The sequence below is a fragment of the Crocodylus siamensis genome, chromosome 1, assembly GCF_052110815.1.
Source record: "Crocodylus siamensis isolate JL-2025a chromosome 1, ASM5211081v1, whole genome shotgun sequence".
NCBI classification, from domain to species: Eukaryota; Metazoa; Chordata; order Crocodylia; family Crocodylidae; genus Crocodylus; species Crocodylus siamensis.
The window spans coordinates 132266646-132293712 of record NC_143395.1 but is presented as its reverse complement, the minus strand read 5'-3'; the positions used below and the strand labels follow the sequence as shown (position 1 = coordinate 132293712).

Below are 27067 nucleotides of genomic sequence, written 5' to 3'. Positions count from 1 at the left end.
CTGGAACAGTCTGCCAGCGGAGGTGGTTCAAGCACCTACATTGAACACCTTCAAGAGTAAATTGGATGCTTATCTTGCTGGGATCCTATGACCCCAGCTGACTTCCTGCCCTTCGGGCAGGGGGCTGGACTCTGATCTCCCGAGGTCCCTTCCAGCCCTGATGTCTATGAAATCTATGAAAGAAATTCCGTGTGACAAATCATTATTTAATAGAGTCTTCTAGTTGAGTTTCAGAGGGATCTGTCCTTGGTGAAGTGTTGTTTAATATCTTCATTAATGATCTGGTAAAGCTATAAGTGAAGTACAATTTGCTGGAACAGTAAATAATGAGACCTGCTCAGTTTCACACATGAATCTGGCTCTTGCAGTAAGCTGGTTTAATAGAAGCATTGTGGATGTTAATGAAGCTAAATGTAAAGTTGTACATCTGGGAACCAAGGATGGTCATAGTGAAATGGGAGGTCTGTTTTGGAAAGAAGGACGACAGTGTGAGACCTGGTATTGTTTACAGGATGGATGTAATATTATGAATGGTGTTCTGCAAGTTCTTTAGTACTTGAAGTAGATTTAAATGGTTACCATGGTTTCCTTATCTCCTCTCTTCTCACTCAGAGGTAAAGATGATAAAAAAGCCCTTTTCTATCTTGCTTCATTGTTAATGTAGTAACTCTTCAAGCAAGAGGCATTATACATGTAGCTCATCTGTGAAGACTTTGGATTTCTTGATGGTGTGAATCTACCTTGCATCAGAGTTCCTCATACAAATGTGAATAAGTGACAGAGTGTACCTGTGACTCCCTGTCTAAAACTTCAATCCAGAAAGTCAGTTGACTTATTCAGTGTTCTGATAGCTTCTCCCCAGCCAAATCCAGTCTTCAGGAAGACTTAGCATTGCCCATCCAGCCTGTGGGGTGAAAAGGTTGGGTCCCCTGGGTTAATACCATTTATGGTACTAGGCAGTTTCTGGGGGCAAAGTGGTGGGGGTAGACTGTGTGTGTCCTTCATTTCAGAAGAGGGGTATGTAGGGAAGCCTGAAGTGAGAAAATCAAGATATGCTGGTGATTCCAATTCAGCATTTCTGAGTCATAGGATGTCCAATAGCAGGTGTGGCAAAATTGAAAAATCCTGGGAATATAGCTATATATGAGAGTGGAAACTATTTTTTTCAATACTATAACAAGAATTGCTAAGGGCGCGCAATTGCTCCTAATTGTAGTTTTTGTAAATACAAGCTTTTAGTAAAGACCTTCCACACTTTTTATTCTAGTTTATTCAATACATGTTTCCTACACAAGTTTTTCTTCAGGTTAGAAACCCAGAACTACAGTATGACAAATATAAAGCTGACTAAATTGATCTTCATTGTTGCAAGCTAAAAGAAATGAAATAATTTATATGAAGAGTAAGCATAGTAACAAAGAAATTAGATTTTAAAACTCCCGATATGACAAATGCTATAGACCACTCAAAGACTATTGAATCAATATTTATACATCTACATTTTTATGCGTTTACTCATGATTGTATTTCTGGCTTAGTGGGTAAGATTAGAAATGGTTCCTGCATGATGGAAAGATACTGGAGGGGGATAGTATAATTAATACAGCAAAGGAGACTTGCAATGATGTATGTAGCAATTATTTTTGTTTAATTTTCACACTCTATCTCCATTCCTGGGGATAGAGCATAGACTGGTTTGACTTGACTCATATGGACTAACAAGATAAAAGGACTTGAAACTATATAAAATGACAACCTTAACACTGGGGAGGGGGGAGGTAAGGGGGCAGGGAGAGAGAGAGGTGAAGGCATTTGATCCAAGAATGGACAAGTATGAAACTGACTCAGAGAGGCCCTGGTCTTCGTATAGAAGATACATGGCCACCTGGTAAGAAGGGCATGCATATGAAATTTGTATTAAGGGGTTTTTTAATCTAAAATGCTTTTTGTTCTGAACAAATAGAACTTGTTTTATGAGAGAAGGACCTCAGGGTATATAGACTGGTTGCTCTAGGCCTTTGTACATGCCACAAAATTGGCTTTTAAAGTGGCTTAAATGCCCTTTCGCACCACTTTAATGGCATTGCTGTTTGCACTGTCAGTGGCATATTGCGCATTACATGACTTAAACACCTCCGAGGTGTTTTAATTTGCTACCTAACAAAGTACAACAGCCACAGAGGGAAACACTGGGCCCTGTGCAGCTCAAGAGCTGTGCAGGCAGCCCAGCGGCAGCCAGCATAGGCTTGGGGGGAGGGGAAATCAAGCTCATGGGTTTTGGGGTTTTTTTGGCCCTCCCCCCACCGAAGCCTGCCTGAGCTGTGTGGGGACCTGGTGCTTCCTTCTGCAGCTGTGGGGGGAGGGGTGTGTGCTCCCCTTCATGGCTGCAGTGCCCCCTGGGACCACCCAGGCTGGTTGCCGCCGGGGGCGGGGCGCTGGTGCCACTGGGGAGGGAAGCACCGCCCCCCGCTGCAGGTCGGGGACTGCTCGGCCCATTGGCACCTTGCCATGCCACCACCACTGCAGAGGCGCAAGTAAGGATTGGGCCCAACCCTTGTGTACACGCCACAGCAGTTTACTTCAGTTTAATTCTCCCTAAATTGAAGCAGGGTTTTGAAAAACCACCGCTTCGGTTTAGGGAGAATTAAACTGAAGTAAACCCCTGTAGTATGCACAAGAAGCCTTTGACTTTAGTACTTGGGAAGTTACTGCAGCAAATGATAAAACAATCAAATTGTAAATGCCTGGAGGAGAAAGGGCATTTACAATTTGCCCTTACAATAATCATCATCAGCATATAATTTCCAAAGCACTTTATCTTTTTGACAGTGTGATCAGTTCAGTGGATCAAGGAAGTGCAGTGGACATTTTTATATACTTGGACTTCAGTAAGGCTTTTGATATAGTCCCACATGACATTCTTCTAAGTTAACTGAAGAAATTGTGGCTAGATAGAATTGTTGCTAGGTTGATGCATAGTTAGGTGAATGATGGCAAGCAAAGAGGTATAAATGGATCAATGTTGGAATGATAGGAGGTCTCAAGTTGAATTCCACTGTCTCGTGCTGTTTGACATCTTTATTAATGACTTGGATGCAGGGGTAGACAGCCTCCTGATCAAGTTTGTAGGTGGCACAAAATTAGCTGGGGTTATGATTCCTTTAGAAGCCAAGGTTAGAACCCAAAAGGGTCTTGAAAACTGGAGAACTGGGCTATAGCTGCCAAAATGAAATTGAACAAAGATGTGCGAGTTGAGACAATGGGAAGAAAAAACAAATGCACAAATTCAGAATGGGAGGTAACTAGTAAGGCAGCAGCATTGGTGATTTGGGGTTTTGGTGGATCACAGGCTACATGAGTGAGCAATGTGAAGTGGTGTCAAAATAAAAGAAAAAGAAAGCCAATGCAATTTGGGGCTATCATTATCAGTGTGTAAGATGCATGAGACAATAGTATCATTACTCAGTTCTGGTTAGATCTTAGCTGGAATATTGTGTCCAGCTCACTGTTTTGGGAAAGATGTAGAGAAACTAGAGAGAATTCAGTAATGAGCGACAAAGATGATAAAGGGGTTGGAATCCAAGCCATGCAAGGAAAGGCTGAGAGAACTAGAAAAAAAGAGATGATGGGGAAATCTAATAGCAGTTTTTAAGTGTTGGAAAGGCTTTCTTAAAGGAGTGGAAAAACAACTTTTCCCCTTTGCTGCAGGTGGCAGAGCATGAAGCAGTGGATTTAAACTGTGGCAAAGAAGACTTGGATTTAATTTTGGAAGTGGGGGTGTTTAATCTAAAATCAGTAGAACAGTTGGACAGGCTACTCAGGGAAGCTGTAGACTCTTCAATTGCAGTTTCTGAGAAGAGGCTGGATAAGCACGTGACAAGGATGGTTAAGAAATAGAGCACCTTTTGTTCATACAGGGGCTTGGACTAGATGAGTCTTGGTCTCCCTTTCATCTCTATGATTTTAAGTCTGTTTTCATCTTGGAGAATAACTGTAGGCATTGGAATTGGACATACTGTACTAAAGTGAGTGCTCTGAACTGGAGAAGTCTTCAAGTTCCCGTTCTAAAGAGAGCAGATTGCAGGTGGTAGTTAGAGTCCTGAGCCCAAAGTGGTTTAGTAGAGACAAAAGGAGGATCAGAAATGCAAATAACACAGGAACTCTGAAACCTTTTGCTTAAAAATCTTAGATCTTAATGTAGGAAAAGGGAATGTGTTATTTTCAGGGACACTTTCAGTTGGAAATTGTTTTCAGGTTTGTAGTAATCCTTTAGAGCAGGAGCTGGCATCCATGGCTTAGTGGTATTAAGTAGGAGCAGGCAATGGGGGCACTAACATTGATGAAAGTGGGGCAGCCCTATGTTCGCTCTGCCTACACATCTCTGTTTGTTACTATGCTCCAGTTTTTCCATAGGCTCCCTGCAGCGCTCAGGCCTCTCTATTCTCTCTCTCGCTCTCTCTTTCTCTCATGCCTCTGTGCTGCAGCCACCACTTCTCTTTCCACCAAATCCATTGCTTCTACCAGCAAGTGACAGTGGGAATTGACAGTGAGGAGTGGTGTTTTATTCTGGGTTTTTGGAAGAAGGAAGACTCTGTGTTCTCATTAAGCCTTACCCCTGACCCAGAATGGTCAACTGATCACTTCCTGTGGATGACACCACTCTTTAGGAATGGAGTTAACCCTTACTACTACATTCCCCTTTCTCAGGGGATACCTTGATACACACTTAGTTACAAAATGAACCTAAACAAAGCTAAACTATTGGTAGGTCTATTTGTTTAGACCTGACTAATTCACAGGTCTAATCTCTTTGGTGAAATTGAGGCATGTCCATACAACAAGTAAACAGGTGGGATTTTGTTCTCAATTCCTATGGAGAAGACCACTAGGTGTTTCCACCCAGTACGAACAAGGGATATTATCTGCCATAGCCTGGACAGTACCTTGGACCCTTGGCTCTGGGATCTAAACTTCCTTCTGGGGGGAAAGAGCAGGTACATGTCTTAGACCATACCAGGTGTCATAGTTCCATCTCTGGCAGTCCTTAAGAATATGTCTTTCTCTGCACACATACTTGTTCAGCTGTGAGGTCAACACATATCCTAAACTTACCATTGGGTTTTGGCACAACCACCATCCCAGAACACCAATGAGTAGATTCTTCAGTCTTTGCAATTAGTCCCATTTCTTCTATGCATGTTAGCTCTTTTTAACTTTGTCCATTAGTGGCAGTGGTAACCATCCTGGAGTAGTTAATGCATATGGACTGGCATCAGCTTTTTAGGCGTATCTGATATTCACCTGACATTTTTTCCCAGACCAGAAAAAATTGATGGGTATTTGGTTCTGTAGTACTGCTCCAAGGATTTCTGGTCTGCTGTTTCATCTAGTTGATGGACAAGTTGCAGTGCCTGTATACCTGGAAATCTACCTAAATGCACAGCAAGATTACCAATCACATAAACTTCCTGATCTATACAGCTCTGCTTCAGTGTCATCTTTGCATTAAAGGATCCTTTGAGGGTAGTATCTCCTGGTCCCCAGAACTGTTTAGTAGGGGTAAGGAGAATCCCATCCCTATGTGGGCTATAGTAATAGCTGAGACTGCTGCTCCTGTGTCTATTTTAAATGGTATTGGCTATCTGTTGAGCTCAGTTTCTGTCATCCAGACTCCTGGATCTGATGAAGACTCTGTAACTTCATCTGAAAGTACTGTGCAATCCTTTGCATCCCGTTCTGTGACTTCATAGATTCCAGTGGTAGAGTGACAAACAGAAGTATAGCGACCTTTCTTTTTGCATCGCTGACATATCTCTTCCATAGCAGGACACTGAGCACAACCTGGTCTTGGAGTTTGTCCACACCTGTGGCATTGGCCTCCTTTCCCATTTGTTTGCTGCTGTGGGCACTGGGGAGGCCATTTCCTATTTTTGTTGTGCCTGTTAGTTCTAGTTGTATTTGTTTGTAGCTTCTTAACAGTGTGCATTGCATCCATATTAACTAATGCCTGACAGGACTGAGAGTCATTCCGGATTTCTCATTGTTGCTGTTTAACTAGTTCTGATTGACGAGCCTGTATGATAGCCTTCTGGAGCAGTAAATCAGGGCCCAACCGTAATCTTTTTGAGAGCTCTGTATCACGAAGCCTCACAGCTCAGCGGTCTCTAATTAGCTCCTCCTTAAGCTCCCCATGTTGGCAGGATTCGGCCATTGTATACAAAGATGTGATGAATCTGTCCACAGGTTCTGAAGGCTCCTGTTTACAGATGTTGAATCTAGCTCATTCATTAATCACATTTCTTTTGCCCAGAAAATGATCAGTTAATGCTTCTATCACTGCAGTATATTGCTTTTTCCCAGCATCTGTAAGAGGCAGTGACAGCAGAATTTCATCCACCTGATCTCCCACAGAGTAAGTAAGAGTACTCACTTAGTAAGCTTCCAACTCCTTGTCCAGGCCTGACACTTCCCTGAAGCGATTAAAATGCCTGATCCATTGAGGACATGTTCCAGGGGATTGGAAATCAAACTGTTTTGGTGCAGCTTTGAGCGCCTGCAAGGTCTCTGTAGCCAGCCTCAGTGCTGTGCTGGGCTCTGCTGCAGGTAGAGGTGCTTGGCCCTGCTCTGCCCTGGACTCATCTGCTCCTAGAGTCGGATCAGTCATTTGGAAATCACCTGTTTGATTTCTTGTTGGTGACAGGATTCACCACTTTTGTGACAGCATGTGTTACTCTGGGTTTTTGGAAGAAGCAGGAAGACTCTGTTTTCATTAAGCCTTCATTGTAACAACTAATCCCTGACCCAAAATAGTCCCACTGACCACTTCCTGTGGATGATATCACTCTTTAGTAAGGGAGTTAACCATTACCACTACAGGTGGCACCAGCAGTGGTCACACTAATGGGTCATGAGTGTGACAGCAGTACTTGGGTTGGGGCAGCAGAAGGTGGCTTGGAGCAGCAGTGGGAGTGTCAGGGTTGCAATCAGCAGCCTGCCTTAGGACCCAGCTGCCTTAATTCAGCCCCATTGCTCCTTAAAGGCAGCTAGCACCTGCTTTAGGGGGAATTTCATGAAAAGCAAGTTTGGCCCAAACGTAAGAGCCTCCAGGCTCAACTTGCATGTAAGGAACAATCCTAAGACATAGCCTACAGCGACTGGTCCGCATCTAATTCTCTGCTAGTGCTGCCAATCTCTATAAAATGCTGTAGACAGGAGTGTTTGTAACTCCTTCATTCTGAGCCCAACAGGCTTGTTTTGGAGCCAGTGGATCTATGCACATCTCCCAGCAAATCTTGCATGTCTCCAGCTCAGTCTGCCACACATTCCTGTACCTCAGTGCTTCTGCCCAGTAGAGCACTGCAGAATATAGTTCCTGTGCTGTGCTGAAGGAAGTGTAAGATGCTTGTATCATGCCTTCCTTCATCTGTAGTTGAACCACACCAGTTGTGTCAGTTTTGCTACATTATAAGGCTGTCAGCAGTTCCCAGGACTTCACCCCTAGGATTTGTTCATGCCAGTCAAATTACTGTACCTCTCCCTAGTAGCAGAGGTAGTCAGCTAAGCATTTTATTTGAATGATAAACATGTCTATGTCTATGTAATTTAAACTTCTGCTTCCTTTAGCACCCACTGTTCTTCACCAAGGCTTTTTTGAAAAATGAAACAAAACAACCCCCCCCTTCCTGTGAAAAGGAAGAGGTTTGTGGTGATAGTTTATTTCTGCTTAGTACAAGGAACTTGTCTTGTACTTGTATTCAACCTAAGCATGAGCTAGGGCTTAAGTGAATTGACCTTGCCTTTCTTGCTTCGAACCACACAAGGACAGAATGAATCAATTTCATCATCAAACAAGAAAGAAATTGGTTTCTCATTTTTCAGTAGAAATCTTAGTACCTGCAGTTTCCATAGCTTCCTAAATCCTTCCGTTTGCATCAAGTGGAAGAGATGAAGGTTAAATGTTGTATTTCTATACTGAACAGTTAGAAGTAATTCACTACTTCTATGTGTCTCCATTTTTCACATAGCTGTTCTTTTGAAAATGGGTAGCTTCTCTTTAGGAAATGGCATATAAAGCTTTTATTATAACCCTGAATACTCCCCAGGCAGTTGTACTGGATCTGAAACTTGGGTCCCACATACTCGTCATCTGCAGGAGTTTGGTGGGTTGGGCACTAAGGCACAGGGTTAACAGCCCAGAGGTCACAAGTTTGAGGCCATAGCAGAAGCTCTCGCAGTGTAGCCCTGTCAGATTCCAACAAATCTGCTAATTCTACTAAATATTCTGTCACGAGAACACAAGAGGGAGGGAAGGCAGGCAGTGGAGTGTAGACGCTGTTTCTCTGGCTTCAGGTCTCTTGGCAGTGAGGACAGCATACCCCAATTGCCACAAGGGCCTAAACTTATGACCAGCTCCCCTTTGCCCTCCTAGTAGCTGTTGCAAGCTCTGACTAACACAGATGCTTTGGCTGCTTCAGTTTACTGTTTCCTTCTTTGGGTTGTAACTTACAGTGAATGCAAATAACAGTCTCTACTAAACCAAAATTCCTAAATGTCGTCTGTCATAACATATCTGCAGAAAAATAAACACTATCTGAATATGCACAGACCTCAGTCTCCTTACTTTTCAGCTTTCCTTGTGACTAAGTAACTCAAAGGCAACTTGCAAAAAGAAAAAAAAAGTGCTTTTCCTCTCCTCTGCTGCTTTGTGATACATAGAGGCAATGCAAGTGCCGAGGGACAAAAAGTAGGGCATCTGAGAGAGGAAGTAGACTTTGATCAGTTGTTAGAAGCTTTTTGTATTTTGTGTTGTGCTGACATCTGTTTTAGCACCAATGACTCACAAAAGCTTGGAAAAGATTTCCTTGTGAAAGATTCTCAACACTTTCATCCTTTTGATTAATGTGTTAGAACTCAGTGCTTCGAGCTATGACTGAATTTCCAATCTCTTTGAATATTTTAGTCCTAAAAGTACTATACTGGATTTCTTACATTCCTTTCTATGATAGTGATGGACTTAATAACACAGTAGATACAAGGTTTTGGAACATCTTCATTGCTTTTGAAATCTCTCTTGATCTAGACCTGCTAATTATTGACTCCACAGAGGTATTCTTGGGAATCAAGGAAGGCTTGGGGAACCTGTTCCACCAAATTAGGTGCTGAAAAGAACTGGGGCCTTGTTATGCCTTACACTGTGAGCTACACAAATGTTGATTTGGTGTTAGTGCTAGTTTGAGTTTGATATAGTCACACTTCAGGCCACGAGGAACCTGGTGGCCTAAAAGGTAAGAATCCCTCCTTCCTACCACCCCCATTCTGAGCTTCTCTCTGTCCCCAGGGCTCCCTCCCCATCCCCTCTCACTTGTGGCTGCCCTGCACTTTGTACCAGGGGAGCAGGCAGGGAAGGGTAAACCTGCAAGCAGCAGGAGTGGTGGTAGTGGCTAGACTGGCAAGTTAACCCTTTCCTGCCTGCTGCCCTGGGACAGACTATGTGGGTAGCCACAAGTAAGCAGGAGATGGGGGAGGGAAGGAGGGCAGTGAGTGGAGATGTGGAGTGCTGGAGAAGGTGGGCAATGGGCCCCATCTGGGCCATCAGGGGAGAGGGGTGGGTGGAGTGTTTACAATAAGGTTGGGTAACCATCTGTTCTGCTTTTCCTGGGTCAGTCCCAGATTTTAGATGTTGGTCCCAAGTGCAGGGCATAGATTAAAATGAATGTCCTGGGTGCAGGGAAGGAATGCAGTGCCTCAGGCAGGCAGCTGGGCAATCACCACAGCTGCTCTGCCTGCAGCATGCCACTGTGCCTACCTCTTCCTTCAGTGTGCCCCTGATTTGGGGGGGATGGGGAGGGGGACAGGATCCGGGGTGTCTCATATTTCCAAACAGGACAGAAAGAGGGCCACTTAGGGAGTTTTGGTGTGCTGTTGCAGGCCAGGTCAGCCTTCCCATACTGTTTTCCCTCACCCCCTCTGCCTCCCCCTGCTCACAGCAGCTCACCAAACCGCCATAAGTGGTAGATTACTGGAGTGGGCAAGCAGGTGTGGGGGGTCCATGGAGATCAGCCTGGGATCCCCACAGGCAGAGTGTGCTCAGCTGGGTGGATGTAATGGGGCTGTAGGTGGGCAGGGAGCAGCTTCTGGGAGTGCATCAGGTCAGGGCTGGGATTGTGGGGTAGTGAAAGCATGGGGCTGGGGCCCAGAGCAGAGCCACAATCTGCTCCCAGCACCGTGCTGCACTGTCATTTCCCTACACTCCTGGCCCCAGCTTCCTGTCCTTCTCCCAGATGCCAATCCCTGCCCATCCCTGGCCCCATCAAATCTGCTTTACTGAGTACATCCTGCCTGCCTTGGGGAAGTAAGTCTGGCTGCAGTGCTGTCCCAGCCTGGCTGTGTGCAAGCGGGCAGTGGCACTGGCCACACATGCTACAGGCTGGGCTGTCCCCTGTGCCTAGACCAGGTGGGGCTGAAGGACCCACCCCAAGCCAGGTAAAATACCTTGCTGAGCCCATGGGCTGTACTTTGCCCACCCTAACTTTAGTGTAACATGAGCTGGGTAACATGGATTAGAGATAATTCTGCCCTGGAATGGTGTAGCTTTGAGCTGCTTAAAAAGTGTTTTAAACTAGTTTCTGGTGTTAACGTGTGGACAGTTGAGGTGCTGCTCAAAATTACCATGTAACAAAGCCCCTTGTTTAAATACATTTAATAGCAATTTTAATATTGAATGCAAATAAGTGAGTATAGATAAGGCATATGAAACCAAATAATCAAATGTTTATTAATAACATAATTTTTAATATTAAATGCAAAGAGATTAATATTAAATTTACTATATTCTAAAGTCTTAAAAGCCTCTAATCAGTGGGCAGTCTATCAGGGGAAAATGGAATTTTTATTTACTGGTAGATTTAAATTTCAAAGAAGCACTCATCGTGGTTTATCTGCAGATAGCCAGTTCATCAAGAACCAGTTTAAGGCTAAAAGGCAAGGATTCTTAAGTATCCCTGGATTTTTTTTTTATACTTTATTACCTGGCTTAACTTCAAAACCTTGCTATAAAGGGCTAGAAAATACAGAAATACGTCAACTACGCTATTTCATCATTAGTATTAATATGAATTCTCTCTAATGTGGTTATTGAATGTACCTTGCTTGTTATGAAGCAGATATATAGGCTACTGAAAATGGGCATAAACTGCATCTGCCCTAAACCAGATCTAGCTGGTATAAAGCTACTAAGTGACTTCAAGTAACCTTAAGCCAACTTCTCTTAATCTCTTTCTCTTGCCTTCTGAACCCTTCTTGCCTATGACATTTTCTTCCCTGCTCATTTCCTTTCTCTCTTCTTCTTTTACACTAATTTACCATTAATCAGTTTAGGGTCAATTATAATCTACATAGTATTAGCTTAGAAGACATCACTAAAACTCATATATTAAAAAAAGTTTGAAGTGCTAACACTTTTAGGCAAATTCTTAGTTTTAACTTCTGAACATAACTTATTTCACCAAATACAATTTTAATGTGCATCATCAGCAACAGTGCTTGGTACCTCAATTTTAGGACGATGGTTTTTTTAGTAAATAGGAAAGTAATTGGTATATCCATAGGTGACTGAGGAGGCCAGTCCAGGATCCACATGTTCAACTGCAAATGTGGCAGATTAGATCTGGGAGGAAGGAGTAGATCCTGGTGATGTCAGGCTCTTCCGTCTGTCTGCCTCCATAGTGAGGCGAGTATGCTTAAAGTAATCAATGTCTTGTCATTCTTCATGGCGCCATTGGGGATGATGCAGTGATCTAGTCTCCCAGATATTGATGTTTATATTGCATTTCTTCAGACTGGCCTTCAAGGTGTCCTTGAATCTCTTCTTTTGGCCACCTCTAGAGCAGTGCCCATTGCTGAGTTGGGATTATAAAACCTATTTTGGGAGCCAGTTGTCAGGCATCCTTATGACATGTCCTGCCCAATGGAGCTGGTGCAGTATAAACATGATTTGAATGTTGGTTATGGTTACCTGAGCCAGAATGCCAGCATTTGTTCTTTTATCCTTCCAGTTGATATGCAGGATTTTCCAGACATCACTAATGGTAACATTCTAAAGCTTTCAGGTGTTTCTGATATGTCATCCAACTTTCATACTCATACAACAGGAAAGGGGTGACAGCAGCCTACCGGATGAGAAGCTTGATTTAGGTCCTGATGTCATGATAATCGAAGACACTATTTCAGAGATGTACAAAGGTAGCTCTGGCAGATTTTAATCCAGCATTGAATATCATCATCTGTGTTTACTTTTTGGGAAGATGGCTACCCATGAACAACTTGGAGCTCTTCGGTTGAGTGGGCGCACCAACAGAGTCATCAGTGTGTTGAAGATCATTAATGCAGGTGTTTGCTATCTTGCATTTGAAACATTACTGGTTGATGTTTAAGGGATTTTCATCCATATGATACTGGATGATGCTGCAAACGGAAGTCTGTCAGCAATGAGATGTGGAATTGCTGAAATATAGATAGAAAAGTGGTGCAGTCTCTCATCCTTGCTTGACTCCAGTTCTGATAATGACGAGGACTGTTTCTGGGCCATTGCGTAGCACAGTCGCTGTCAAGTTGTGGTGAAGAAGCCTGATAATTGTGACGAATTCTGGAGGGCATCCAAATCTCATCAGGATCTTCCTTAGGGCCTCTCTGATTGACCTGACTAAGGCCTTTGAGTCAATGAAGCCCACATAAAGATCTCTTTGTTTCTTGCAGCACTTCTTCTGCAGCTGTCTAGTAAGAAAGATCATAACTATTATACTTCCACATTGGGACTTGGGTAGAATCAGTGAGGAAAGTGAATCTGTTGGGAACATGAGCGAGGCTCTTCCCAGCTATGGACAGGAATGCAATGCCATAATAATTGCTGCAATATGGTCTTCTTTTTTAAGATATGGTAACAATTTGGGCATCTCAAGTCACTGGGAATCTGTTCAATAATGACATGTATTCTGTCAGGACCACTTGTTTTTGTTCTTAATCTGCTTAGTGGTTTTCAAGGCCTCTTGATAAATTGGTGGATCTGCAAGGTAATCCTTAATGGGGTGTTGTGGAATGGCTTTGATGATATTGTCTCTGATGTTAGAATCAGTTCAGGAGCTCTTGAAAGTGTTCCTTCTACTGTGCATTGTAAGTGGAGCTGATTTTAAAGAATGTTGTTCCACCCTTGGACCTTAGAGAGACCATTCCTTATGTGCTTGACCCATAAGTAGATTTGACTGCACTGAAGGAACTATGCACATCAAGGCTATTGGTAAACATTTAAATGTTTCTTTCTTTGTTCTCCCACCCCTTGTTCTTTTTGCTCTTGAATCTTCCTCTGGGTCTTGGCTGTAATGTGGCAGTAAACTTGTGTTTACAGTTGATCTTATTCTGTTAAGCATTGAAGGCTCTCCTTTTCTGTCAATGAGAGCTTGAATTTTCCTGTTATTCTCATCAAACCAGTTCTTATGTTTCTTCGTGGAGAAGCCTAGAGATTCTTTGCATGCCTCATGGATGCCTTTCTTGAGGCTCTCCCACTAATAAGTGGCATCAAGATCATTAAAGAGGGAGAGTTTCTCATTGAGGTATGGATGGAGATAATTGATTTTTAGTACAGTCTTCCTAGCACTCAATATTGAGTCTCTTCCTTCGTTTCTTTTGTTTACATCATTATGGGACAATATGAAAGGACACGAGGGAATGTATCAAACAATAATCTTTCCAGCAGTCACCTGTGTTGGTCATAGCTCTGGTAATGTGGACAATGATCCCATGCGCAAGCTGTGATGTAGTCCGTTGAGTGCTGTTGTTTGAAGACGGTGGGGGGGAGGAGGAGGGGGAACCACAATGTTTTTTATTTGTTTCTTTTGGCAGAATAAGGAGTTTGTTCCATACACTTGCTCAGAGGAAGAATTCTGTTTGAATATTCTCCACCCCTTCCTGTCTGTGTTCCTTTCTGTAGCTCAATCTCTGCCCACTCTAACGTTGAAATCACGCAGAATTATCTTATTTTCTTTGGGCACAGATGATGGGGTTTGTTTGAGTTTTTAGAATAGATTTCTTATTTTGTTTTGTCATCTAGGGTCAGGGTGTATGCACTGATGACTGCTGCATGTTATCTGTTGGTCAGTTGAAGATGAAGGGTCATGAAATGCTCATTGATGCCAATTGGACAGTCCAGCATCTGAGTAACAATCTTCCTCTTGATAGCAAAACCAGTACTGTAGTTTTGTCTCTCTTTTGGCTTTTCCCTCCAATAAAAATGTAAGCCATCCCCATGTTTTGTGAGCTGCCCTTCTCCCATGAATCTGGTCTCTCTGGGCACTTATACATGGGCAGTGAGGCTACTCTGACACCACTGTAATTACAGCGCATCGGAGCTTAATGTGTCTGCTGGAGCGTGGTAGTTACTGTGCTCCAGCAGACTCCAGTGTCTCATGTATTAGTGTCCCCATGCTGCAAAATAGTGGCAGGTTGCTTTTACTAAACCTCATTCAATTAGCTTTAGTCAGTGCCATAGCAACAAAGCTGGGCACCCAGGAGAAAGCCCACAGTGGTAGCCCTTTCCCCCATGCTTGCCCGGGAGTGCACGCAGTGGTGGGAGCCACTCTTCCCCAGTCCCCACTCCCTGCTCTAATTAAAGCACTCCCTCTGCACCACTCCCAGAGCACATGTATAAACACCTACTAAGTGCATCAATGTCAGTATGCATCTGCAGCCATTGTGAAGTATTCTTTATTCACCCACCTGCTCTGCCACTAAGGGCCACTCCTGGTAATATTTTTCAACAGTTTCACAGCCTATTTTTACCTCCAGCTGAAAACCATAACTGGGATATAGTGATATTAACTCAGGTATAGAAATGGTTGTCACTGAAGTATTGGAAGCACTGTCAAGATGCTCAAGAAGGCTAGATTTTGTTTTACGAATTTGAATAAGAGAAGTGTTTCCTGTACTGATCACAGAACTAATATAACAATATCTTTTGACTATGTTGACCATTTTTTGCCTAGATTTGGTTGTTGTTTTTTAATTTAATATATAATCTAGAAAATGAGTGGATATTCCAATAACATTATATTTGTTTTTACTTTGATATTAAACTGAATACAATAGGGATAGGCCTCTGGCATATTAATGAAGCTTCTAATATCTCTTTAACTGGAGAAAAACATGTACCATGTTATATGTGATGATGTACCACACCACCTGCACTGCCCCTTTCAAAATCCTAGATTCGCCCATGCCAGGTGGCACCTTCATTGTTTTGTCAATGATGATTTTTCTCTTACTTCCTCTGTGAATGTAATCAGTTTACATAATGCTAATTTTGTCCGTGTGTATGTATGAATTCTGTCTTCTAAATACTCTGTTTTGGGGGTTTTTTTCCCCATAGGAAGCATGAATGGGAGAAACATGGAACCTGTGCAGCCACAATAGAGCCTCTTAATTCTCAAAAGAAATATTTTGGTAAAGCATTGGATCTCTATCACAAGGTGGACCTCAACAGGTATGGAAATTTACCCCTGTGTTCAGTTTAGTATTTTAGCAGGTATTAGAAGCTTTGACTTAAAACTAAAAATGCTGCTCTGCAATGGAAGTAGTGACTTGGGGCACCAGTTATTTTACTTCACAGTGCTGGTTCCCAAACGGATACCACATACACCCAAATCCAAGAGGTCTTCAAAGTTAAGATGACCCCCTCCAATAATTAGACTCTATGCATAGAAAAATTATAAATTTGTTATAATTTTCCATATATAGAGTCCAGTTAATGGAAGGCCATCTTAAATTTGTTGCCTCTGCTGCTGTGGTGGGGAAAGCAGTGACAGGGGGTGAGGGGCCAGACCCCTGCCTCTTGCTCTCTGAACCCCTTGTTCCCCCCTCTTGCCTGCCCTCTCTTCTGCCTGCCCCCCACCATGCACCTCCCTGCCACCTGTTCCTCTGTGTGTGAGCCCTACTGCCTTCCTTTTGATCCCATTCCTGTGCTTCAGTTTTACAGTACCAAGGCCAAAAAATATATTGTTCATATTAGTGTATTTTTAGAATAAAATTTAAGATTTTGCATACTAGAGAAATAATGAGCCAGGGGCAAATTTCCTCTAGTCTCTTGAGAGAGAAAGATGGACTGAAATTCAGAAAAATATAGAAGCAGCTCCAAAGGAAAGAGAGGACAGCCTGAAAGGGAAAAGGTCCATCAGGGTCTAAGGTCCTAGCCACCAGGAATGAAGAATATTCTCCTCTTCTGATGGAATTTTTCCTATGCAGAGGTCCAGCACATTAAATCCAGGTAAAAATTTTAGCTGGGATATTATTTATCATATCCTTTTGTATGTACAGAGCTGCTCCAGAGGAAGGCAAAGGGAAAAGTGCAAAGTCACAGATTGTTCATTGGATAGGGAAAACATCTTCCTGATACAACATTAGTCAGTTGTATTCCACATGTAACATAATTCTAAAGGACAAGAGAGAAAAATCTTTGAGTATTTTCCTGAACCGTGTCTTTAAAAAAAAAAAAAAAAAAGCATGTTCAAGTTTTTGCTTGTCATTGTTCAGTTCAAACAGCTTAAAAAATCTAATTCTCCTTGCCCATGCATGTCCTAAAATATATCTTCTTCCTCTACAGTCATTGTAGCAGCTTCCTAAAATCTAGTCAGATTTTTCTAGACCCAAGTTACAAGAACACATAACATGTAGTAATAAAACAGTTTAATAATATCTTCTTAGTAAATTGCCTGCATTATATTGTCCTCGGTAGCTATGACAATATGATTATGAAGTGATTTACAGATGGCACAGTGACCTACAGTCTGGCTTTTTACTTAGTGAGTAGCACTGTAAGACAAAGAAAGGAGACTGAAACATTTTGAAGTTAATTGCTACTGTTTTTGTCTGCCCACTAATATAAAAATAAGAGCATTAACTCATTGGAATAATAATGATGAAAGATTTAGATTAAATAAAACCACTTGTTAGAACTTAAAAGTCATTACAATTAGAAAAGTTAGAAGTGATAAAAGGTTTAGGTTTTCTATTTACAATGATCTTTTTCATACCTCTGTATAAATGATGTGTATGTGGGGGGTGGGGGACTCCCTGTGCTATGTGGGGCATGCGTGTCTCGGGGTGGCCAACCTGCAACACAGATGCCAGCAATAGCACAGGCCACCCTCTACGTGTGAGATGCAGCAGACTGGGGAGGGGACAGGCAGCATAGTGGCAGATAGGGCAGAAAGCAGAACAACAGATCAGATGGTGGGGGGGAGGGGGGAGAGATGAGGGAGGCACTGGAGGAGGGTACGAGGCTAATTTGTAGCACACTTGCCAAAAAGGCTGGCCCCCACTGGTCTAAATGATTTCTTGGTGGTAACTATACAGGCTGTTGTAAGGATTACATTGCATCGGCATAGATATTGACCTGCAAAGAACAAGTGTCAAATGTCTGAGTGTGGTGGCTCCTCTGTTGGGAAGATGTCTTTACATATCATTAAATTGAGGCATATAGGATCTTGTGAGGTGCTGAGCACCATTGGTTCTCACTGAACTAAATTTGAGGGCTGCTGAACAGTTACAGTTCCTCCTTAAATGAATGGGAAATGGAGGTATTTGACAACCTGTTGGGATACAGGCCCACAAACTTCACTGGCAGTTGAAGCAATTTGTTTCCTCTTAGGATCAGGCTTAGAGGAAGAAGATCCATTGATTCCCAGTTCTGGAGGCTTGTGCTACTTATTTTAATGCACCTTTAAAGTGTGCTTCTGATACTAAAAGGCCTAGAGCAGTAGAGACCAACCTGTTTCGTAAGAGTGTCACAAATTAAGCCCTCTGCCCTCAAGTGCCATTCTGATCCCTTTCTCCTGCCTGATTTGCTGCTCTTCTTTCTGCTTCATCCCCTATCTTTAGCTGTGCTGCCTGTTCCCTTCACAATCTGCCACATGCTACAGAAAGGCTACCTGATCCACTGTGGCACACATGCCATAGATCGGCCACCCCTGGCCTAGAACACTACTTGGACTATTTTAGGGTTAGTGGTGTTCATCCTGACCTCCATGCCAGCTATTTTGCTCTCCCTCACTAATGCAGAGTAGCTCTAAACCAGTAAAACATTCCTGTGTAGTTGAAACCTCAAGTAGCATGCAGTGACCATAGCTCCTCCACTTTTTCCCCATGGTTGAGGAAAAGAAAGGTAAACTCTGAAGGTTGTTCTAACCTGTAGTAGGGGGTGCAGACAGAAGTGCAGCTCCCAGATGTAACTCAGAATGATTTTTGCAAAGCGTTTTGAGTTGCAACATTACCCTAGACCAAACAAGTTCACTTCTGGAACCAGGGGGGAGGGGAATCTAGCTGTGGGCTGGGAGCCTGCAGATGGGTAGCAGTGGCCAGGTTCTCTGCCAGTGCTTGCCATTTTCGGAATGGGAGGGGAGGAAAGGCAATGGAGGAAGCTTATTTTTGGGGCTCTCCAGCTGGTGCTAAAGGGTGGGTGAATTGGAGCCCCCCCAACGCAGGGAGGTTCCAGTACATCTACCCCACCCTCTGGAAGGTTGGGGGGGAGCTGAAAACCCCCCAGGCTGACTTCGTCTGCTCCCTTTTCTCCTCCCGTTCTGAAAAAGGCAACAGGCTGGGAGCTCCACAGACACAAGTTGCTAAAGATGCTACCTGTTGTAACATCTTCATCTGATACCTCAAGCAATGAGGGGTTGTATTTTCATGCAGTCAGCCATTTTTTAAACTGTTTGCAGCTGTGTACTTGTTTGGTCACAGCTATAAGCTGCTTCCTGTAGCCAGATCAGGTGAACATTGTCACTTCTGTCTGGACCAGCATACCACACTGCAGCCTAGTGCTCTGCAGAGTGAGGGCAAAGAACATTAGCATGCCCCTCCCAAACTGCAGCTGTTGGGGAACCAGGTAAAGAAAGTTGCTTGCTCAAGCCCAGGAGGGTACTGAGGAGCTGTGCTTCTTCCTTCATTAAAACTAATTGTCTAGCTCTCCCACTAAGATTGGCTATTTACTCATTTGTATCAACGCCAAATGAAATGTAAAAGTGAATTCTATTCCGGTTTTACTTTTTGTTTTGTTTTTTTGTCTGTTCCAGTTACCTCTTGAAAGTTGGAATAAAACCAGGCCATACGTATTACCAGGTAAGACATGTTCTTGTATGTTAAATAAAATCATTTTAATGCATCTTTTAGGAATCAGAAGTTTCAAACTCATTGTAGATAAGCAAACTCATCTAGTTTTATAGTTACTTAAGAGTTATGTGGTATGCAGAATGGGAAATGGGAACATACGAAAAGGTTATTTGTTTGTGGAAGTCCTTTTTGATTCTCCCTGTCTTTTAAATCTTCAGATGAGTGCCATAAAAGAAGCCCTTACAAGTTTTTATGGAGTGACACCAAAAATTCAGTGCATTCCTCCAGAAGAGGTTAATTTTTTGTTTTGTTTTATTGGAACACTAGAAGACAGACATTTATGTGTATTGTATAACTAAATTATTAACCACTCTTAATGCTTTTTTCTGTTTAGTTTCTGTGTCAGTACATTACATGATGCCTCTCAAATATGTTTCTCTCAAAAGTAAATAACACCTTGCCAACTGTCTCAGACTAGACAAAATTTTAGCAGTGTTTTTTGGCGGGGCAGAGGGGAGTTTTTGTTCTAGTACATGTGACCATCGGAAATTCAGGGGTGTGCCTTTAAGACTCTTCTTAAAGGAATAATCCTTGGAAAAACAGAAATATATATTTTGGCTTTCCTTTTGGTTCGGAAAAAGAGAATTAAGTTGTTTTCCTTTTGTGAGCAGCATTTTCCCTATAGTAAAGAATGTGGTATGCACAATCAGGAACTCTTAGCCCAACAGTGTTCTATGTAACTCAGTTAAAATAAAGTTTTAACATAGAACACAGTGAACATGATAATGATTTCAGTTCAGCTGTATAATTTGTCTTTTTTACTGTGGTCTAGTAAGGTGACTGTCTTAGAGTCATGGAACAATCATGGGAACAACTCCTTTTTATCTCACTCTACTGAACTGTTTTACTGGAAAACATTTGGCTGTATTATCCCACTTATACTGAAAGCTACTTTATGAAAATCCTGCCAAGTTAAAATTGCTGTTAGAGTTTAAATATCCCTTTTGTCTGTCTGTCCATTTTTTTTAGTTGTTATCTGAAGTTTTTTCTTTTCACCCCCCCCACATTAAATCTTCTAGTTTAAACCCAATATCTCATCCTTTAAAAGACATTTTCAACGGTAATTAAATATGGGTTGTTGCTGTATATTCATAAACATCTGCTCAATTAAAGGGATGCTGAGTGACTAATGGTTTGAATTGGTTCACTACCAAGGTCCAGTTGATGGTCACATGGGCTCATGTCCATTGCAATTTTACCTCCCTCTTCAATGGGATCCAGACACTACTCAGATTTTGATGAGCGTGGGAGGCTTGGTGGTTAAATACCAGTGTTAGTTCTAAGCTGGAAAAAATAGTGGTGAGGGGACAGTCAGGGAGGTTCACTCAGCTGGTAGCACTTTCTTTGCAACTGTTCCAATGTTCCTGTCTTTTGTTACGATGCAGTGCTCCCATCGTGATTGTTGCTGCACTGTAATTGATGCCACACAAACATACACAAAATGCGACTTCCAAGCCAGAGATCTTATTGCCTAATTATTCCTTTGTCTTTGCAACTGAACAAGTGGGACAATAGGTGAAATGAAAGGCAATAAAAGGAAATACTTTGTTTTGGGGCATCTTATTAACCCCCACAGTTTACATCCACAGGATACTTGGATGGCAGTTGAATTAGTTCAGAAAAATCGTCTAAGTTGTCTTAAGTTTCAGACAAACACTCTAAACAAGACAGTTTTACAATAGCTTTGGGGAATATACAGAGAGTACCTGAGCAGGGTGCGGGGCCCAGGGCAAATCAGCTTGTGTGGGGCCCCACCCCCAGATGCAAAGAAGCTGGCAGCAGATTCTGTGGGGAGCGGGTGGTGAGCAGCCAGACATGCTGGATTCGGAGGGGGGCAGGGGCTGCTGAGCGGCCAGCTGGCCATGAAGCCAGCTGCAGCACAGAATTGCCACTCGTGCTCTGCCTGGCTCTGTGTTGCCCCCCCCCACCCCAGGATGGCCCTGGGGATATATTATTATTGCATCTTGTTTAAAACAAGATACTGTGGCAGTCCTGGAGCTCAATGAAAACTAAATTTCTTCCTGGAGTTCCATTCTACTTTAACTAGACTGCTTCTGGTTCTCAAGCAGTAGCACATAGTATTTCTACATTATATGGCTAACACTATAACCAGCTTTTTAATTTCCCCTTTGTGGGGAAATTCTGTTGCTTTAATCTCCAAGTCTCTGCTGAGAAGCTGGGAGTAAATTGGTTTCCCATGCTAGACATCCTTGTTTGTTTACCTGTTGTTCAGCTAGTGCTCAGTTGTTATGGTTAATAACTTCTTTTGGTAGTTCTGTCACTGCTTTCAGACAGAGCTATTATGTGGTACATGTCAGGCACCCCATCAGCCCATGGTGGACTCACTACACAGTGAGACACTTAATGATGCAGCAGTTTTATAACTTACATAGAAAGATTTCCCTGTTCATCACAGACATTTGCTGTCAAGCATCCATGTTGATTCATTTATTTATACACTTTGCAAGTTAAATAAATGGAAAAATCTCACTGTCTGTAGCGGATACCTCTAGGAACATTACCCTTCCATACTTCACATTTATAAAATGATGTACATGTGACCACATAGTTAAGGTGTTGTGTATAATTCATTTTTCCTCTATTTTAGTACTCCGAAAAGGTACTTAAAAGCTGAATATCTCCTTTTTACTGTTCTTAGGATGAAGATGTGCAAACAATTGGTCAAATTGAATTCTGTTTCACCAAAGAATTGGAGCTGAGAAACTGCACACACTCGAAGACTAATTTCTTCTTAATGCAGAATAACTTGCAATTCAGACATGAGGAGCTGTCTATCTGCAATGATACCCTGACAAGTTACCCTTTAGAGGTTTAATTTTAAAACTGAAGCAACAAGAGCTTGACATGTTTTGTTGTAAATACCTTAAAAGAAAAAAAAAAGAGATCTTGGAAAGCAATAGGAACAGCCCTTTTTCAGTAGGTGATGATACTACACTTGCATATGTTGCTGGAATCTTGGAAGCATTAATGCTTTTGAAGTACCGCCAGTGGAAAGCGCTTTTCAGTTGGAGGCAATGGTCATTCTTATCTCCATTACAGAGGTGCTAATCTATTTTAAATTTTATGAGTAAATGAGATAAGAATATGGTTCACTTTTTTAAAAAGGAAAGTATGCTTAAAAGTGAGAACTGTGACTTAAAAATCCATGGCTTTGTTTCCAACAAGACTGATTCTTTATTTGGCTATTTTCTTTTGTATTTGCAAACAGAGCATGACTTAACCCCTTGGCCCAAAATGAAAAGATTGTTATTTGTTATAGTAGAGATGAGTTTCCTGGGAAACATTTTCCTAGACAAAGTAACCAAGGATTTTGTTCAGGGATCCCTATTTTGGTAAAACATGTAGTTACCATGAGGTAAAAGTATGTGTGTGTGGTTGGGGAGGAAGGGGGGCTGGCTTTATGACACATTAGCACTTTCTAGGAGTGTGCCATTAACTTGCTGTAGCTTGGCTTTTCACTGAGAGCTAAGCTACTACACATTAGTTTTGATTAAATGTAGCATAACTGTGTGCACCTGGACATGTAGTATGGAGCAGCAGGCACACAGTATATTCCCATGCCCTTTCACTGGTTTGAAAGGTAATCAATTTGTGGTAACTGGTTGGCATTCCCATGTCCTAAGAGTGCTTACTATAAGCCCAGTCTTGTGAGACTTCAAACATCTTGTATCTCCATTTGAAGTCAGCAAGCATTAAAAATGTGTGTTATATTTCAGGACTGTGTACCCTGGCCCAAATCCAACTCCACATTTAGGCAAGTAGCAGTTATATGGCTAAATTTTCCCACATAAGTGGTATTTTTGGCTATTCAGACACTCTGTTCACCCTTCTCCTTTCCTCCCTGAGAAGGACAGCACTTTGTCATTCTCAGCAGGGGTGACTTCTGCTTCCTGTGTCTGGGGAGGCACAATTTGTGGGCGTGCCCGGGACAGGCCAAAAGCCCCATATCCACTCCTATACTTCTGTGCCGTGGCTTAGTGCCCCCCACTCCCCCAACATGCCACTGGCCCGCGTAGCAAAAAAGGTGCCCTGTCCTGAGCGGGGCCAAGTCGGGGGCCAATATCAGGGGGGGCACATGCCCCGCTCACCCCCCTGTGGCCCTCCTACCAGTTGCCTGTGGTTCTCAGCATGCTAAGCAAGAACTGATCTGGCCACTTATGCTTCTTCAGAATACTAGTCTGCTTAAGAAAGAGCATGACTCCAAGTAAGTCCACAAAATGTCCTGGTTTTCCTCAAATCAACTAGTGACAGGTTGGGGGGGGGGAAGAACCCTCCCATCTTTTAACTTAAAGTCTAGTGGGATGCGTGCAAGCCCAGGGAATGAGACACAGTTTCTAGGCCCTCTTTGCTATCAGGTAGGGGGGATTTGAACTTATATCTCCCATTTCTGCAGCCATGTAGCTTTACCACTAGACCATGGATCTGCACCACTGAGCTAAAGCACCCCATTTGCTGAAGATGGGTAGCCAGGAGGGAACAAATTGAAACTGGAAGGAAAGCAAACAGGAAGCCAGACTTGGTGAGAGAGGCATTCTCATGGAAGTGAGGTTCTTTTACATTTTGCCCCACTCCTGCCTTTCCCATCAGTAGCTGTGGTTTCCCGTAACATTTTAGGGAATTATACCTTCCTGGGAAGATTAGGATTGCAACGAAGCATAACTGACTGTTGAGACAAGGTGAGCTGTACAAAGGGAAATGCAATCTGTAATCCATGTGTGGTCTGAAAAGACAATTAGTTATGTAAGTGCTAATTACCAGCGTAAAGGTAGATATGTATATGGGCCATTATCTTTTAAGTATTCTCTGATTGTGAGTGAAAAGACAAGGTACAAAATCCCAGAAGCCTCCAGCAAGCAGTGTTTAGTGGCTTTAGGTTGGTAGCCCTTTTCATAGATTCATAGATGCTAGGGTCGGAAGGGACCTCAACAGATCATCGAGTCCGACCCCCTGCATAAGCAGGAAAGAGTGCTGGGCCTACATTACCCCAGCTAGATACACATCTAGCCTTCGCTTGAAGACCCCCAGGGTAGGGGAGAGCACCACCTCCCTTGGGAGCCCGTTCCAGACCTTGGCCACTCGAACTGTGAAGAAGTTCCTCCTAATATCCAATCTAAATCTGCTCTCTTCTAGCTTGTGGCCATTATTTCTTGTAACCCCCGGGGGGGCCTTGGTGAATAAATACTCACCAATTCCCTTCTGTGCCCCCCTGATGAACTTATAGGCAGCCACCAGGTCGCCTCTCAATCTTCTCTTGCGGAGGCTGAAAAGGTCCAGTTTCTCTAATCTCTCCTCATAGGGTTTGGCCTGCAGGCCCTTAACCATACGAGTGGCCCTTCTCTGGACCCTCTCCAGATTATCCGCATCCTTCGTGAAGTGCGGCGCCCAGAATTGCATGCAGTACTCCAGCTGCGGTCTGACCAACGCCCGATAGAGGGGAAGTATCACCTCCTTGGACCTATTTGTCATGCATCTACTGATGCACGATAAAGTGCCATTGGCTTTTCTGATGGTTTCGTCCACTGCCGACTCATGTTCATCTTGGAGAGATAATGAGAACCACCTTATGCTGAGATTCTGAACATTTGCAGTTTCCAGGGGCCTCAAATGTGGATGTTCAGCTGTTCTCATATGGGGAACAAGTTGTCAGAGATTGGGCTTCTAGAACTTGAGGAACATGCATCAGTTTTGAATGGTTCAAGGCCAGCATTCTTCAGATAGATGAGCTTATGTATTCTTTAAGGTATATCCGGTACCAAGATGGCTGCTGCTGCTTATCCCTGAATCTATCGACAGCAGTGGCAGAGTCCAGTATTATCTTTCCTGTAGCCACTGGTGAAGTTGTAGCTTTGAATACCCACTGATCTGGTTAAAGGGGGGGTGAGCTGCTGCATGCATTCTGTAACATCTTGATGTGTCTTGTGGTATAGAAACAATGTTTTATTAGTTTCAGGAATTTACTTAAAGAGTTATTTACACCAAATTAATAATAGTCTTGCTAGTGCCCTTGCAGATGTCTGGGATCTAGCTTTGTTGTTGTCATGCCACACCAGGAAGTTCTTGCTGTCTCACCCACAAGTATGGGATGCTACACTTCTGGACACTGTGTTTCGAGGAGGACTTTGTCACGCAATCAGCCATGACTCTGGAAAAATCTTTATTTTCCTACATTCAGCCTTTTAAAAACAAAGTATGTATTTTATTTGGGCAAGGGAGGAGGGGTCATGCAAGTAAATACCATGCTTAGCTTTTGAAAAGAGGTGTAATCTAAGGGAAGTTATTCTTCAGATGCAGGAACATACTGTATGGCAGTAGTTCTTAGTCTTTTTGGGTCCATGACTTGTCTTCTAGTCAAAGCCTGATTCTTCCACTAGAACTTCTATAGGGTTACTGTCCCACCTTTTAAATGCTGAAACCCCAAGTTGGGAACTGCTGCTATATGTCCTGACAAAGAAATTGTTTTGAAAATATTAAATCCAGTATTAGTTAGGAAATTAATCCTTCCTCTTAAAGTCCAATTAAGAGTGTCAACAGTTTTGTTTTTGCCATCTACCTCTCTGTCTCCCATATACCATCTTGTATTTTAGGAAGGCCACTACTCTATCATTCCAGAATGCTGTGGTGTTTTGAAGAGTTTATTTAAATAGCAGAAACATTAATACACTGAAGACAAATACTTTCTATACTCTACATTACAGCCCTTTCATGCTACAAAGGTCTTTCAGATTTTACTGCTCATTTCTTCATCCCAGGGGGCAGAGAGAGCTTTACTGATATGAATTGGTTAATATAAAGTTCTGCTTCTTTTAAAATCCATCCTGTCTTGTGGAAGACAGTTTCCCTTCCTTCTCCTTCTCTCCTCTCCCCCCCACCAAAGAAAAAGTCTTATGTTTATGTTCTCCTTTACATATAAAAAATAGCTTGATAGAACTGAACATTTAAGTCAAGGGATTTTAAAGGGACAGGAGTGAATTTTGTACTGACTAGGTGTAGAAGTAAGTTGTATTACTGTATGGTTAATAAGCCAGATGCTGATACTGTAGCATGCACTGCTTTCCGTGATTCTTTTATGGTAAACCCGAATAACAAGCTGTTGCATCTGTGTCACCAGTAAAATACACATTCTTCTGTTGAGTCTGTATGTGAGCTCCAAACAGTGGGAACCTGCATGCACACCAAAGAGCAGAAGTTGGTTCAAAGAGTAAAGATAATCCATGGCTCATGAGAATTGCTTTGCGCAGATTCCAGAGAAAGGCAGTGAAATATTCATAGCTGAAACATTGTCTTCTGGAGAAGTTATGAGGTCCATAGTTGCTTGACCAAGGTTGTTTTAATAGCTGATTATTCAATTTTTCTTTTCTAGCAGGAATTGGTATTTGGGAGGATCTTTTAAAATTAATTAATTCAATGATTTATAGAATTTTATGGGAATTGTTGAATAACTGTCAGTGTATAGTACCTAAGGCTTTTGAGGAACGCGGCCTGCTAGTTGAAACATTTATATTTTTAAGAGGGAAAATCACATTTTAAAATCCTGATAAAAATATTTTCATGAAATGAAATAAATATTTTTCTGGAAGTCAGCAATATTTTTTTCCTAATGCAAACCTCACTGTCTGTTATGTGCATGAAACTCAACAGCACAAACCATATTGGTCATTCTGTAACCTGTGTACATGGGGAAGTGAGAAGTAGCAGAAACTTGACAAGCTAAGTTTTCACTTTCGATAAGCCATGGCGGTGGCTGTAACAGCAGGTGCAGAGGAAATGTGTGAGTAGGGGCCTTCTGAAGATGTATTACTTTGATTGTATCCTGCTATTTTACTTTAGTATTAACATA

The 27067-nt window shown here is 42.5% G+C and overlaps 1 protein-coding gene across 2 annotated transcripts in view; it reads left to right on the top strand.

Annotated features, from left to right (window-relative positions):
• RNASET2 (ribonuclease T2) overlaps nt 1-26810 on the top strand; it is a 50937-nt gene extending 24127 nt beyond the window's left edge. For both annotated transcript variants that reach the window (XM_090042870.1, XM_090042861.1), the window contains 4 exons: nt 15416-15529; nt 19113-19158; nt 19368-19442; nt 21869-26810. In XM_090042870.1, coding sequence (XP_089898996.1) covers nt 15416-15529; nt 19113-19158; nt 19368-19442; nt 21869-22045 — 412 coding nt within the window. In that variant the 3' untranslated portion in view covers nt 22046-26810. The remainder of the gene's footprint in view (nt 1-15415; nt 15530-19112; nt 19159-19367; nt 19443-21868) is intronic.
• Nucleotides 26811-27067: the final 257 nt, after the last annotated feature.